This window comes from Oryza brachyantha, chromosome 4 (genome assembly GCF_000231095.2).
Source record: "Oryza brachyantha chromosome 4, ObraRS2, whole genome shotgun sequence".
In the NCBI taxonomy this organism is placed as follows: Eukaryota; Viridiplantae; Streptophyta; class Magnoliopsida; order Poales; family Poaceae; genus Oryza; species Oryza brachyantha.
The window spans coordinates 7854857-7871604 of NC_023166.2; the positions used below are offsets into that span (position 1 = coordinate 7854857).

At 38.5% G+C, this 16748-nt stretch overlaps 2 protein-coding genes across 2 annotated transcripts; both read left to right on the forward strand.

Moving 5' to 3' along the window:
* Nucleotides 1-471: 471 nt before the first annotated feature.
* Nucleotides 472-2659, forward strand: LOC107303408 (quinone-oxidoreductase QR1, chloroplastic-like). Its single transcript, XM_040523054.1, has 4 exons — nt 472-552; nt 1181-1319; nt 1557-1648; nt 1750-2659. Exons 1-4 carry the CDS (start codon nt 472-474, stop codon nt 2464-2466), a joined length of 1029 nt encoding a protein of 342 aa, XP_040378988.1. The 3' UTR covers nt 2467-2659.
* Nucleotides 2660-4493: 1834 nt separating this feature from the next.
* On the forward strand, nt 4494-6875 carry LOC107303423 (quinone-oxidoreductase QR1, chloroplastic-like). The gene is made up of 4 exons (XM_015836433.2): nt 4494-4574; nt 5346-5484; nt 5746-5837; nt 5967-6875. The coding sequence occupies exons 1-4, from the start codon at nt 4494-4496 to the stop codon at nt 6654-6656; spliced, it is 1002 nt and encodes a 333-aa protein (XP_015691919.2). The 3' UTR covers nt 6657-6875.
* Nucleotides 6876-16748: the final 9873 nt, after the last annotated feature.

The following is a 16748-nucleotide window of genomic DNA, read 5'->3' on the forward strand; positions in this document are numbered from 1 at the left end:
TATATTATTTTTAATATATAACCATCATAAATTAGTAAAATATGTATAAATAAACCAAAATATCATTGCCACAACATTAAAAAAATAATTATAGTAAGCTACGGACATGTACGCTACGAACATGAGCTTCCCATTTAAAATAGATGTATACATTTTTCTAAAAGAATTTCGGTAACATTTCTTAGTTAGTGTGCACAAGATCAGACAAAGATGCTTTGCTCGCTCTGAAGCATATTGCCGTCCCATGGCAAAGATTCTTTGCTGGTGTAATTTACTAACAAGATAAACTAATCCCATAAGTTATCCAAGAACTGTAAATAAATCAATCCTGGTCAAATCCTCTGTGCACAAGCCAACAACACAAGCTGGACAGATACACAGCCCAACTGCCAGATGAGCTGTTCTTCTAGTCCAAAGCTAGCTCTCCTCTTCCTCCCAGCTTCGGCTCACCAGCTCACTTAGCTCAAGGACATGGCCGCCGCCGCCGGGAGGCCGGCCACCATGCGCGCCGTCCAGTACAGCGGCTACGGCGGCGGCGCCGCCGCCCTCAAGGTCAGTCAGGGACCTCAGGGCTGGGTGTTCTTGTCACTGGTCTTGCTCGGATCGAGCATGGGATTTTCGTCCGGAATTCTGGATGAGTTTTATGGTGCTTTACGTCTCAAACACTTGTATGTTTCAGAACATAATTTATCATTTGCATGTTCATCAATCTTGATTGGGAATTTGGGATAGGTTCCGTGAAAAAAAAATAAAAAGCAGGATTTTTTTTCGTATAATCTGATGCTTAGAGATAAACAGGTTGTGGATAGGGATTGGGGATTAGGTGATCTATGATTTTATGTAGTGGCAATGGAGTTGACTTGGCAGGTTTGGAATATATTTTCTGATATCTAATCTAATCTAATCTATTTTGCTTGGAAGAAAAGTACACAAACCAATGTATATATTTTCTGCCTCGAGCTGTCTTCATCCTGGGCTAAGGCCTGGACAAGCCCATCCTATTTTGGCCCATATGAATCTTAGCACGGTGAAATTGTTTGGGTCATGTAGCCCAAGAACGAACCCAGGCCCTTGAATTCGTCTAATCCTTTTGCAAACTTCCAATTTGTTTCGAATTATGTTTTCGTTCACAGGAAATTTCGAAGAATACAAACTTTTTATGTGTTGTTTTGTTTATCAGTTTGTGGAAATCCCTGTTCCTTCCCTGAGAAAGGATGCAGTTCTTATAAAAGTAGAAGCTGCAAGCCTCAATCAAGCCGATTGCAGGATTCAGAAAGGGTTGATGCGCCCCTTTCACCCAAAATTTCCATTCATTCCAGGTAAGTTTACTGTTCTTTTTTTTTCTCATTATCAATTATAAAATTATCATAGTCACAATTACATAATTCAGTAATTTAAGTCCGAAACAACTGCCACAGAATTTGATTGTCCAGATAATCTTAAATTTTCATAAGAAGAGAACAAGGCCGTTGTATTAATTAGTGTCAAATGAAATTAAATTGCAGCTGCAGAAATTAAACCCTTGAGATTTAACCACTCTTTAATTTTGGAAGCAGTAACCGATGTTTCTGGGGAGATCATTGAGGTTGGCTCTGCAGTTCGCGAATTCAAAGTTGGTGACAAAGTTGTCTCCAAACTAAACTTATGGGTAATTTGTTTCCAAACTCCAAACATCTTGTCTCGAAATTGAAATATCTGAAAATCCTTCGATTCAAAATTCACTGAAATTAAAAAAATCTGCAATCACAGAAAGCAGGTGGCCTCGCTGAGTACGTGGCGGCACCGGAGAGCGACACCGTCGCGCGCCCCGCCGGCATCTCCGCCGCCGACGCGGCAGGGCTGCCCGTCGCCGGCCTGACGGCTCTCCAGGCGCTGAGGGCCATCGGCACCAGGTTCGACGGCGGCCCGGGCAGCGGCGGCGGTGGCGCCGACGTGCTGATCACCGCGGCCTCCAGCGGCGTCGGCACGTACGCCGTGCAGCTCGCCAAGCTCGGCAACCACCGCGTCACCGCCACCTGCGGCGCGCGCAACCTGGACGTCGTCGGCAGCCTCGGCGCCGACGAGGTCCTCGACTACGCCACGCCGGAGGGCGCCGCCCTCGCGGCGACGGCGAGCCCCTCCGGCTCCGGCAAGAAGTACTACGACTACATCGTCAACATCACCGACCGCGGCAGGTGGTCGGCGTTCAAGCCGCGGCTGAGCGGCCGCGGCGGCAGGGTCGTCGACGTGTCCCCCAACCCGGGCAACTTCGTGGCGTCGGTGCTGACGCTCTTCTCCCGGAGGAAGAAGCTGTCGCTGGTGGTCCTGACGCTGGGGAAGAAGGACATGGCGTTCCTGCTGGAGCTGATGGCAGCGGGGAAGCTGAAGACGGTGGTGGACTCGCGGCATCCGTTCGAGAAGGCGGCGGAGGCGTGGGAGCGGAGCCTCAGCGGGCATGCCACCGGGAAGGTCATCATCGAGATGTGAGCTGCGTTCCTGACTAGCTACCCACCATGGCCCACCGGCCACTGTCTCTCTCCGCAGCAATCATCTTTTGTTATTCGTACAACGTACACAGTAAGTTGTGTCGTCGTCCAAGTGGTGATTCGTCGGGTTGGATTGGATTCATCCCTGAATTGTAGCATATGTTAATTTTATTTTTTTTTACTTGGAAAAATAAGTTGGATCCTATTTTTTGTTTGGTGAAAAAGATGAGATGAGATGAGATGGGTTGGATATGTTTTTTTGTTAAAGGGATGAGATGGGATAGAGATTACCTCTCATATCCAAAATAAAATATTACATACTAGGATTAATATATGAATAACCTAAAGTAATTAATTTATATTTATATAAATAATATATTTTAAATAAATTTAATAAATAAAATAAACACTCCTCTGTACGTCGTTTTCGTTCTGAAATAGATCATTCCAGCCTATTTGGTGAGATGGGTTGAACCTATCCTCTCAGATGGAGATCCAATCTATCCCATCCATGCAACAACCAAACATGACTAGAGATAGATTGGCTGTATCATGACACATCCCATTTCTAAAACCAAACACATTCTAAATGAATAAGACTAAACTCACTAAATTTATATCAACAGAACACTACTGCTTCGTTGTCACATGATTAGAACTTGCCGAGTGTAATATCCATGCTTCATTAAACTTACCATTAGACATTTTGAATTTTTTATTAGCTCATGGCTGCTGCTATCAGAGTCAACGCCAGTTGCTGCTAAACATGCTGAACACATAACCACTGAGAAGATCAAGACCGAAGAGAACATATCAAAACTAGAACAAACCTTTAAATTTTTCAATCACCGAAAATATCTGCAAAAGAATAGATAACGCTAAATACTTATCCGGTAAGATATTGATTTGGATCAGTTTTTTTTTATGGAAACACCGTGCAGGAAACCTCCACTGTATATATATTAAGAAAGGGAGTTATAGTTACGAGAGAAAGAAGAAAATAATGATTTGGATCATTATCTACTGCCATCGCTATTGTTTAATTTATATTAAGTATGGTTTTCCTATATATTAAGTTATTAACCCCTAATTTTCCTTTTGTATATTTTGTTGGCCTATCATCATCATACATTGGATATATTGAAGAAACAAAAACAAAGCAAAATCAAGTTAAATTAATATCGGTTAATCTATATAACCCATTCGAAAAAATTTCAAAAAATAATATTCACTGTCACACGCAACGCACGGGTTGACAACTAGTTACTATTACCTACCTATTCTTTCCATATTCAAACGTCAAGTCTTTAAATTAAGGCTAACATCATTTAACTTTCCTGTAGAAAATTAAAAAAAGACAAATGATATATTTACGAACAAAAAGTTATTATAAAAAAACTTTTATATGTACGTTCTTAGCGATCTAAAAGTAATGACTGAATAATAAACTATGATAAAAATGTTAAAATTAACTCTAAATTTAAGATTAAAAATTTAAATTTTGGTTCGTAAGAATAAATAAAAGCTAACAATAAGTAAAAGCGAAAATAAAGGGGGGCGTAAAAGTGTCGCACAACGCCGAGGTACGACAATAACAGGAGTCGCGTTTCCGTTCGATGTCGGGTTGATTTTGAAATGTATATTACAATTTTGTGCTGTAAACCCCACTAACAGCGCATCTCTCCTGTTCGGATAAGGTATTTTTTTTATACTCAGCTCATAGTGACATATACTACGTACTATGCTAACTTGCATCTATATATTTATATATATATTTGCTTGTGGAACAGGAGAAGCAGCAGTCAAAAACCATCAAAGATATCTCGAAGGATTAATTATCTATGCTTGTTAATGATATCAGCGCTTGGGCGAGCGTCCAGTGATTAGCCCAACAAAAGTAATGATTATTGAATCGAATCCCAGTCAAACCCTTCGCGCCCAAGTCACAAGACTGCAGTACAAAAAATGCACCACTGGCTCCTGATCCCTCTACGTGTTCAGACAAGAGAAGCATTCTGCTCGGGAATCATGGCGGCTGCCGGCGGGACGCCGGCGACCATGCGCGCGGTGCAGTACAGCGGCTACGGCGCCGGCGCCGGCGCCCTCAAGGTTCGGCTCTACTTCTAGCTCTTCAGTGAAAGGAGAGGGGCGAGTGATTCCATAGTACGTTCTGGTAGTTTTCAGCATAAGGACAGAGGATTTGACCCTGTGAGGCAGGTGAAATGAGTTCACCGGTTTATCTTCGTTCGAATCTCAATATCTTTGTTCACAGGTGTTAGGGTAACCGTTTGGGTGTTTTATAAAAAAAAAAAACCAAACAGCATATCTGTAAACGGGAAAAAATTTGTAATAAAAAAATTATGCATGTATTCTTAGCGATTTATAAGCCAAGTTTGAAAAAATAAACTTTGGTAAAAATTTTTTCTCAAAATCAACTCTAAATTTAAGATTGAATATTCAAAATTTACTTATAATTATCAATATAAGCGAAAAGATACGGTGGTCATAAGGATTATCGAGAGGTAAGGGATAGGCACGGATCAACCAACAGACCGTGGGTCCTTGACTCAGCCTGCATGCATCTCGACGACTTATTCCTTTTATAAATGCACATTAGTTTGTTCTAACAGGGCTGGTGCCGGTTCTGTAATCGAAATAGAATTCTAGACACAAAACAACTGATGTTTTCTCGGATCATATAATTTCATTGATAGTAATTACTGTCTATGAAAAAGCCTCTGTTTTTGGATAAAAATGAAGTCGCGAAAATGATATATCATTTTGGAACGTATATGGTTTATTATAGAGTCATGCCTTTTTGTGGCTGCGATCTGTCAAATGATTGTGAATTTTTAAAAGAAAATAGTTCTTTTCCTTCAGCATGTGAAAATCCCTGTTCCTTCAGTGAAGAAACATGAAGTTCTTATTAAGGTCGAAGCTGCAAGCATTAACCCTGTTGACTGGATTATTCAGAAAGGGATGCTACGCCCGTTTCTTCCCAAGTTTCCATTTATTCCAGGTATATTTACACGTCTGTAAGCACCATTTATTTATGAAATTAGATATTCTCTCTGATTTCATACTACATTGTTTTCGACAATGCTAAAGTTAAAAATTTAGAACTTTTAAAAAGAATATATAACTTTAAAGTTACTCACTTTAAAAGCACATAGAGTAGTCTTTATAGGCCTTGAAACACATATATTTATGTGCACTTGATTGCAAACGAATTAAGCCAATCCTACCAATATAATTATTGTTTTCTCAATTTATGAAACAGCAAGTGATGTTGCCGGGGAGATCGTTCAGGTTGGTTCTGGAGTACATGAGCTCAAAGTCGGTGACAAAGTTTTGTGCAGACTAAATTTTTGGGTAATTTCAAACATTCCAGATCTTAATTAATCGACATGAATTCGTCTCACATCGTACATGAATTTGACAAATTTTGTTTCTCTATAAAAGAAATCATCAATTAATCTGAGCTGCAAAATGCGATGGCAGAAAGGAGGCGGCCTCGCCGAGTACGTCGCGGCGCCCGAGAGCCTCACCGCCGTTCGCCCCGCCGGAGTTTCCGCCGCCGACGCCGCGGGGCTGCCCATCGCCGGCCTCACGGCTCTCCGGGCCCTGCTCTCCATCGGGACCAAGTTTGACGGCACAGGAACCGGCGCCAACGTGCTGGTGACCGCGGCGTCCGGCGGCGTCGGCACTTACGCCGTCCAGCTCGCCAAGCTCGGCGGCCACCACGTCACCGCCACCTGCGGCGCGCGCAACATGGACCTCGTCCGCAGCCTCGGCGCCGACGTGGTCATCGACTACAAGACGCCGGAGGGCGCCGCCCTGTCCACGAGCTCGCCCACCGGCGAGAAGTACGACTACATCATCAACACCGCCGTGACCGTCGACTGGTCGGCGATGAAGCCGGCGCTGCGCAGCCACGGGAGGGCGGTGGACATCACGCCCAACCCGCGGAACTACGTCGCGGCGGCGCTGACCATGTTCGCTCGGAAGAAGATCGCCATGATGGCCCTGGTGTCGCTGGGCAAGGCGGAGCTGAGGTTTCTGATGGAGCTCGTCGGAGAAGGGAGGCTCGCGACGGTGGTCGACTCGCGGCATCCGCTGGAGAAGGCGGCGGAGGCGTGGGAGAAGAGCATGGGCGGCCATGCCACCGGGAAGATCATCGTGGAGATGTGAAAGCGATGATAGGTTCATTTCTGGTGAAAAAGAAGCAAAACATTCAGCAAAATATTGCAAACTTTTAGAACATCAGATGAACCATAAGATATTCTGACAGTGTATACTCTATGTATAAACAAGGAATACAAGTAAAATATCATCCCAAATTGTTATGTCGTCAATTCTGTCTAGAAGATTTGTTTTGATTTTGTGTGCATTAATTAGATGTGAAAAATGAAAGGGTAACTCTGTTCTGTATCACACTTTCTGATCGTATATAGAATTATTTAATAATCTATATATATATATATATGTTTTTTTACGTATAAATTCATTAGCAGCAATATATAAATCTAAAAAAGTTTTACAATAAAAACAAACGAAGGACTAATCTGTATAGATGCCTCGGAAGTTTTTAAGGGTGGCTGGTGCGCTGATGATGACGGCTGAGCTACCTATCTACTCTATCCGTCACAGAAAAAAACGAATTTCTAAAATGGAATCTATCTATTTGTCCATATTTTTTTTTTGCGGAAGAAGGGTCTATATATATATATATCAGGTACACATTTCTTTCAATGCAAAAAGGAAAGCATCGGAAAGTCTCGAAACTAATATTTTACACTTTGTCTCAACAGCCGGCCGGTCTGAAACAAATGTGGAAGAGCGGAATGGGAAGCACTAGGGATTGCCGCTGTTCCATGGTATGGCTGCACTGTGGGAGCGTCACTTTTGCAGGAACACTTGTGTTTTCCACAGATATACGATGGATGGACCTATCGTAAGAAAACACAGCACTCCTGCTGGAACGAGCAGGACAGAGGGCTTCAGCGAGATCAGAATCGTTTTGCATCGACCGGGAGCAGTGTCCGGCATCCGGTTTCCGTCTCAGATACTGGTGCAGGATATATTCGAGTTCCAGTTCCAGTTCCAGTTGCAGTTTCAGAAGAGGTAGTCCCGTTCTTGTGTGGGTACAGTAGCCGGCGTGAAAAATATAGCAGAGAATTATGATATCTTTGATTAATTGTTATTTATAAAAAATATGAAAAATATATTAATATGATTTTTAAAATAATTTTTCTATAGAAAATTTTTGCAAAATACATATCGATTAGCGGTTTGAGAAGCGTGCTCATACAAAACGATCGAATTTGTGTTAGCAAAGCAAATGAAAGAATGTGCCGCATTCTTTAGTTGATTAGGTAACCGGTGTGTAAAACATAACAACATATTAGCATATGGCTAATTATTTATTAGCTATAAGAAACTTCAGAAATGAATTAATATAATTTTTAAATCACATTTTTTTATATAAAATTTTCACAAAAACACACCGTTCACGGTAGGAAGTATACAAATGAAAAAACGAGAGAATCTGAGTTACTTAACTTGGGTAAAAAAACATGGCTCTACAGCTTATCAGTTCAGAAAAAGACGTACAGGTGAAGAGTTATAGCTGAGCTATTCGTGTTTTGCCATGGATCAATTTAAGCATCATTGAAAATATATCAGGAGGTAGTACATTTTGTAGTATACGATTTGGTATTTCTCTACACTCAATGTATCAAAATTTTAAGTATAACGATGGAGACAGAAAGCTTGGGCCACATTCATATAGTTTTTCTCTGGCTCAAGGCATGTGATATGTATATAAAAACTACTCTGTTAGGGATGTCCCTCTCTTTTCTAAAGTTAGATTATTAATTATTTTTTAAGTACATTGTGTGCTAGTGAAGTCACTAGCAGACATACGATGCATCCCATATCTTTTGGCTTTTACTTATACAGTTATACTTATCAACCAAAGTTTAAATTTTAAACCTTCAATTTAAAGTTAATTACGAACTATTTTATTATAGTTTATTTTTCATACATGGCTTTTAGGTCTTTATGAACACATATATTTTTCATTGTTTGCCATTTCTTCTTAAAAACCAAAAGTGTAGATGTGGTACATTAATTGAGCTTTGAAATCTATATAAACCAATTCTCATGTGCAATTAAAAGTTAGTGCTGCAAATATAATGCAAATAGTTAAAGTCCTCGCTAGTTAGTGTCAGCAAATAAATGCAGCAATTGCGCATAAATAGCACACACTTCTTTGAGGAAAATTCAACAAAGACCACAAAATGGATGGGTGAGGTGGTTGGCGAAGGTTTCAGAGAAATTGTGCTTCGGTTAACAACAACATCGTGGCTCATTTGGAATGGGAGAAAACTGGAAATTCAGCTGTGTCAGTATTTATTTATGGCTAATCATGGACTAATTAGGCTCAAAAGATTCGTCTCAAGATTTCTTCCATAACTATGCAGTTAGTTTTTCGCTTCATCTATGTTTAAAGCTTTATTTAGGTGTCCAAAAATTTGATTTGATATTTTTAAAAAAAAAATTTAGAAATTAAACCAGGCCTTATATATACTCCGATCACCATGGAGACTCCTGGCTCCAGCTCCGCCGCTGGCGGCGCGGCCACCGCCACGATCTGCTGCATTTGCGGCGACCATGGGCTGCCGCACGAGCGGTTCTGCTGCGGCCACTGCCGCCGCCGGCTCCAACACAGGCAAGTAATTAAGAAGAACATTTGCATTGCACGCATAGATGACTTTGTTGATCGAGTGTACGTATTTATTACAATAATACTATGCAAACTTCATCAAATAATTATTTATTACAATAATACCATGCAAATCTTTTTCACAAATACCCCTTTACTACACTACTACATAATATAACAAATATAGTAGGAACGAATCTAATCGATTAGATCTACTTAAATGAACGAATCACGTTTATTTAAAGGTACACTAAAAAAATCCTTTTAATTTACTTTTAAAACAAGCTATTGGAAACGAACCATCCTAATACATGACGATGCTCCATTGTTGATTGGAACGACAATTAGACTGAGGCCATTATCAATGTAAGTTTCATAAACACGATTACTTAGAGTGACATGTTATCTACAAATATTTGAAACTAGAATAAAACATCCATCTCTCAATACATAGCTTCATCTATTATTGTTTCCTAGATTACATGCAAGACACAGGCTGTCTAGATAACTGTGCATATAGGTTTCATCTCTCTTCATTGATACGTTGTCACATTATCAAAAATATCTACATAACAATCTTTTTATTGCGTATAAAACTCTCACTGAGACTAGCATGATATTACCGAACTCGTGGATTAAACAAATTTCCTCGAAGTAACGTTTATAATTAAGCGTTTACGACATCTTGGGGGCATAATGGTAACTAAAAAACGAAATCCGACAAGTCAACATTCATACTCCTGTAGCTAGAAAGCTGTTATGCACTCTGAGTGAGACTGCTCCACAGTGCTTTACATGTGTTGGCACCCTGTGCCATGCATCATAAAATTAATTTCATCAACATTACCACCCGCCTTCTTATATTTTTCTTATGCTTAGAAGGCATAATTTAAATTTTCAACTTGAATTTCTAGCCTTTGTTTTTATATTGCTAATAAACATGAATATAAAACTTTTATTTATAATTTATTTTCGTTTACAAATATGTCTTTTTTCTCTTTTCCCTCCAAAAAGCGAAAAGTTGATCTCTTATGCTTTCTTAAATTTCCCTATCTTAAGGGATTGGAGACGATTAAGAGTAAATAATTTCACACCGCAATAGGTATGAAATAAATTTCTCTCTAATCTCTTTAAATACTATTAGGATTAGGATTAATGAAACAAGGCCTTATGCATTTAAGTGTCTCGTTGATAACCACGGTACGTAGAAAAGTGCCGAGGGCGACCAATATCACTCCATCAATGCAACCGCCAACTTCCTGTTCAAAGCTGATTTTGCTGTACTCCAAGGGCATTCAATTCCTTTCAGACGGAGCAGATTATATTAAATTGGTTACCAACCCATCAATATTATAATAAATATTAAAGTTTTAAATATATGCTAAATACGTTGGTTATGCTTCTGAGTCATATTGACTTTAGGTTAAAAGAATAGTACACGCCGTTTATAGCTTTTATATCACATAATCAAGTGAGTAAATGGTCCTAAAGATGAAAGTTTCAATATTGTGTTGAAGAATTTTATTCATTTCTTTTTCAAATCGCAGAGGTTCATATTTAAAGAAGTTCACATCAATTACAACGTACCAGCAATTTATTTTAAATAAATTAATCCAACCAAATACATTACGGTGCTTATAATTACAGTTTCACACTTGTTAATATTGAAATTTGAAGCTATCAAATATACCCTCCATTCCACGATTAAAAGCTATATACAACATGTCAAACTTAGTTTCTACCACTTCCTCCATCTTAAAATAAGTTTATTTTTAGTTTTTAACATAATGTTTAACTCTTCGCTCTATTAAAAAATATGATTAATATTTTTATTGTTATTAGATAATAAAATATAAATAGTACTTTACGTCTGACATTTTTTAAGCTTTTTGATAAATATTTTAAATAAGACCGATGGTCAAATGTTGGACATACAAATAAATAAAGTTTTTTTAACAGGGTAGTATATTACACCCCATATTTTAGTGGGTCCATCGTCCCGCTGTCCCTGGAGCATAGCACCCAACCATGTTATATATTCTTAATTACATCAATTCTAATATATTAATGAGGGGTATTTTAGAAAATTTACATTAATATTTAATTTCTCGAAACACTCTTAGGCACACATGTTTTCGATCGATAGATGAAATATGAAAAGAACGAAACTAAAAGCATATGGTGTTTTCAATGTCACATTTTATTTAATATTGACAACGATATGCTTAATTCAACAAAAATTTTCAACATGGTATATGATAATGGTAAAACCACAAAATCGAACTCAAGACAAACATAAGCTACATTAAATCAAAATCTGGTACCGTCTTATTGCTAGACATCGAGTTCAATCTCATCATCATTGCTTTAGTATTATATATAGTTGAATCAGCTAGAAGAGTACGTACTTTGCTCAAATCTTATATCCATTGTGTTTTTCGCTGAATATATATAAATATGAGTAGGGCTAGGAACAAACCCCAGGAGACCCAAACATATATATATATATATATATAAAGTCCTCTTGCCCTTGCGTATATCTTTTTGTCATTGGTCACACCCTACTTTATTAAATATCGTACTCCAGCAACATCCATGCGAAAAAAAAACATATATAATCTCTCAAGAAATAAAATGAAGTGTATATAAGGTATCGACGTATCTCGTGTTAAATCTTCTTCACTGAAGCATCGCGACTATCTCAATGCATTTCTTAACATGAGAATGGACAAAAAGTAGATACAAATCTGCTCAATCGATGTTCTTGTACGATATTACTATCTCGACCATGAAATATACAAACTTTCGTGTGGCATATCAGGAATATTTTAAGAAATTAGGGAACAAATTTTCGTTGAGGACTGAAGTTTAAAATTGTTAAGGGAAATTAGTTCATGGCATCTCGATTTTTTATTTGGTACTGTAATTGGATTAACGTAATATTATAGTGCTTGCTTACATTGTGAAGTAATTATATAGTTTATTTCCATACATCGTCTGCGGTTTTCTAAATAGATTGTTTCTCGGTTTTTACATGCGCATGTTTTCTAAACTGGTAAACGGTGTATTTTTTACTAAAAGTTTTTATGTAGAACTTGATCATCTTATCATTCTAAAGTAAATTGTCAGTTTTGGAGTAGTTAATTCTATTGTTTATAGGGTTACCAAGAAATAGCTCTAACAAAAATTAAATAATCTTTCATCTTTTAGGATCCGGTTCCTCTGCAGTAATGCAGAGAAACACTGTTCATGTGAGTAGCACAGCGTACCGAAAATACCGAAATGCTGTAGCAACAATAATTTTGAAACATTGTTCATTACTGTAGCAATACTGTAGTGCTAGATCTCATCCATCCGTTTCGATCCAATGGTCACGAGATATACCAAATTCACGTTATTGTTGCTCTCTGTAGTAGCAACATGCTACTGTAGAGGATCTCAGTCCCATCTTTTATCTATCGAACAAACGCAACCGAAGTCTTTCCAATACTTATATAGGATCGCGAGTGAGATAATCTTTTATCTTTTATCTATCGAATAAACGCAACCGAAGCGCTTTTATAGGATCGCGAGTGAGTGACAACGGGTGACCACATTAAATTCTATTAAATTCACACATTCCGCTGGCCAATTTAAAGATGGTGGAGCATCACTGTTACAGCGACATGGTATGGTTGAAAATGCAGTAATTGTTACATGTACCAATCTTGTCCATTAAAGGGAAAGATTGCAATGCCATTTCAGCTTTTGCACGTGCTATACTGGAATATATGTCAGCAATTAGGAATCTTAAATCAATGGACTTGGATATGGTTGTGAGTATTAAGTCATGGCAATTAAATTACTGACGATGTGACCTAACCAGAAATACGTTTTTAGCCAATTTGAGTAGGAGAGAGATGTTTATGGCGAAATAGACAGCGCAATAATCACACATTCCTGAACCAATCCACATCTCAGCTATACTCCATTCCCCAGCAACATCGTCTATTGTTTTTCTTTTAATCCCATAACAAAATGTAAACATTATGCTAGAAATATTAATTTCTAAACCTTTAGGTAATTCAGGCTAAAATTTAGTTTTATTGTTTAAATTTTAACTCGATCTAACTGTTGAGAGTAACCAAGTATTTCAAAATTCAAAGATACGTGCGGTTTGGCGGACGCATGTTCGTTGATATATGTGTGAGTTTTGTCCTTGCAAAAAGAACTTTATTAATTTATAGTAGAAATTTCAAAATTTTATTTTTTTCAAATGCTATACAGTTACGATAAAGGTATTAGATATACTATTCCCTATGGATGATGTGTTAGTTTTTAGGAGCTAATAGTTGGCTGTCCTCTTGACCTTGCTCCCATGGGTATTATGGAGAGTGGACATGGATGAACCCATAATGTCCTATACATAGCTAGCTAGAAGAATTGCGTAACCATATATAGAGAGGCAAGCTAAATTAATCATACTACATGCAGTTTATGGGCTGGTTTAGAGAAACTTATGGTTATGAGAAGCAGCTGGTGAGATGCCAACCTCTCAGAATCTAGAAAAACTATGTTTTCTAGCTTGAGACTCTAGATTCTATGTAACTATGTTCATCTTCTAGATTCTATGTAACTCTAGATTCTCACAAGTTGTGTGTTGTTTGGGAGAGATTCTCACTTTTGGAAGATTTTGTGAGAAGTTGAAGAAGCTCCCCCAAATAAACCCTATACCTTTTGTTGGGTCCAAATAGTAGATGAGTAAAGGTGAATATGACTAGTTAGTTTGGCCAATTAAACTTTGCCGTGCAACCATTTGGTTGGGAAGTGGGATTGCAAGCTAAGCCAAATAGCTAGTCTCTTGGAGTGTATTTTTTGCTCCATTAGAAAAACTTTTCGATGGCTAGTTACTTGAAGATGTTATTACATGGCTCACAAAGGGTCAGCAAATGAAATATGAAGGGCTAATGAAGGTCACGTCTCACTTGCGTTCAAATGGTGAAAAATTGTCCCTACAAGTGTATGTATATAATTTTTGAAAGAGAAAGAAAACTTTGATTTCAATGTCAAATCATATATACAATTTTTTTCATGTATTAACTTTCTATTCTGAATTGGAATCTGAATAAGCTTTTGGTTTAAAAACTTTTCATTAAAAAGAAAAAGAAAAGCGCAAACAAGAAGCCTCCTTGCATGTTCATAAATTAACATTTTCAACTATGGAGAGATCTATGGTTTGCCTGCTCCTGATCCAGTCATCAAAGTATATGTATCCATCCTGGAGTACATATGCGAGCACCATACAAAAACATACAGTCCGTGGGTCTGTTTGCCAGAGGTTAAGATTCTGAGAAGAGCTGGGGTATCCTAATATAGGGGTTGACACACTTGTGTCGCTCAAGTTGGTACAAAAGAAGAACAAAGGCATGTTTCAATTTGCCAAAACACAATGTACCCTTTTAGTGTATCCAACTCAAGATGCTAAAAATATAATCGACACCCAATTCCTTCAATATTCCCATTTAATTTTGAATTCAACTTTCACCAAATTAAGCAGCACGAGCATCATCCTCCATCTTAGCCATAATATCATTGTTTAATCGCTCCAAGCTGCTAAGACATAGTATCATCATGCTCCACCGTTATCCCTACTGCAACCCAAGAATATTTCTATTGCCAGTGCTTGATGTGGGAAGAGGTTTGACATATAAGGCCATTGAAAACATAAGCACTTGTAGGTTTATTTTTCCCTCAATAAAATATGGTGTTAAACATGGAAACTAAGATTGACACCTAAACTATACACTATCTAGAAATGTACATGATGACACTAGACAATAATAGGACAAAAGATATTAGAGATAATTGATGCTTACACAAAGTTCTATTCTAGTGGGTTCATTAAAAGAGTCGGTGTTGCATGGACCACATCAAAAACTTGTCCTATGTGAAGTTTCCGATGACGCAACACATAGTTGAGAGATGGTAAAGGTTCATGACATACTAGCGAACAATGTGCAATCATGTGATGTTTTTCGTGTTATTGGGAACAGGGTCCCCATAGCCTTGTGATGATCAAACCAATCGAATAACCCGGGGATAGTCACCCTAGGGGTTCAACCCCAATCTAAATTACCACAAGCTATCCCACCTAGGAAGGTCGTCAACTCAAGGATTCTAAGTTGGCCTTCCCCTCGGGATCATAGGGTTGCACTAGAAAGCAACAGGTGATGCACACATATGAACATGCTCTTTTTAGAATACACGATGGATGGTTAACTCTCCCTATTCCACATGGTGGGATTGGGTCATGAGTCACCTTGTTTTGTTTGGCCCGATGAGGCTATCAGTGGACATAGTCTAGAGATGCACTGCTGGCCACCCCTACTACAGCGTACAAGATTTGACTTACTAAACACCCCACTTGACTTAGATTGTGGGTACCCAGAAGAGTATATAATTGGACAACCTGGACCAAGTGAAGGACCTTTGGATTGCTAGCGACTTGACAGCCTTAGCCAAGCACTAAGCAATACAACACATAAGAGTAGGGTAATATGCACAATGCATCCCAAACCTATATAAACTCTTTGTTTATTGTTTGCTTCAAACCCAAGGAGCTCTTGTGTTGGATTTGGCGTGCTTAATCTTAAACCCTGGGCAAAAACAAAGAGGGCTCACTCAGGTCTCCACTTTTGGTTTTTGTTTGCCAGCCATACTGCTTGCTGAAAACCTTATTCGTCCTCTCCTATTGTAAGACATGAGAGGCAACAATTTCAAAGACCTTTTTCCTGATCACTAGTTCACACTAGCAGATGATGGGGGATGGAGTAGACTATATATGAAGATGTAGTATATAGGGGGATGAAAACTCTAGAAACCTAGCGTTGATGTGGCGCCTAGGTATTTATATAGATACAAGGATGTGTGATCAACACTACTACATGATCTTCATAAGTCTTATGTGAACAAGATAAATCATGCATAACCTATTGGGACTATATGCCACAATAATACACTAGATAATTTGTTGTTATTTGTAGCAACCAGGAGATAAATTTGGTGGACTATTTATACACATGTTGTGTGTTCATGCTTGTCACCCATGCCTAGCCCGGAGTGGTAGGTGTGAATGTAATTGTGTTACTCTAGTGCTCTTCTAGAAATATGCTTAAGTGGATAAAAACCAACTCACCCTATGCAAAGTGATCTTACATATTTCTAGTGGTTTCGATATATTGCATCTTTAAAATTTATTAATGTTGTCACATAATTTAATCTCTTCACATGTGTGCTGCTATATTTCTAACAGTTGAAGTATCTTTTTGAGCGTAACGTTGGCATAAGGTTTGCCATAATGTATTAGTAGGGGTAAAAGTTTACAAAAAAAGAAAGCAAGAAGGGGGAACAACACAAACGAAGAGTACAAAGCACTAGCTAAGACAAGACTAGAGATGACACCAACAGCCAAAGCGGCAAAACCAACCATACACATAGTAGGACCTTGTAGGCAATGCTGAGGTAAACAATGTGTAAGGACGATGTTGACAGTAGCTTGGAATACCTTAACTAGGTTT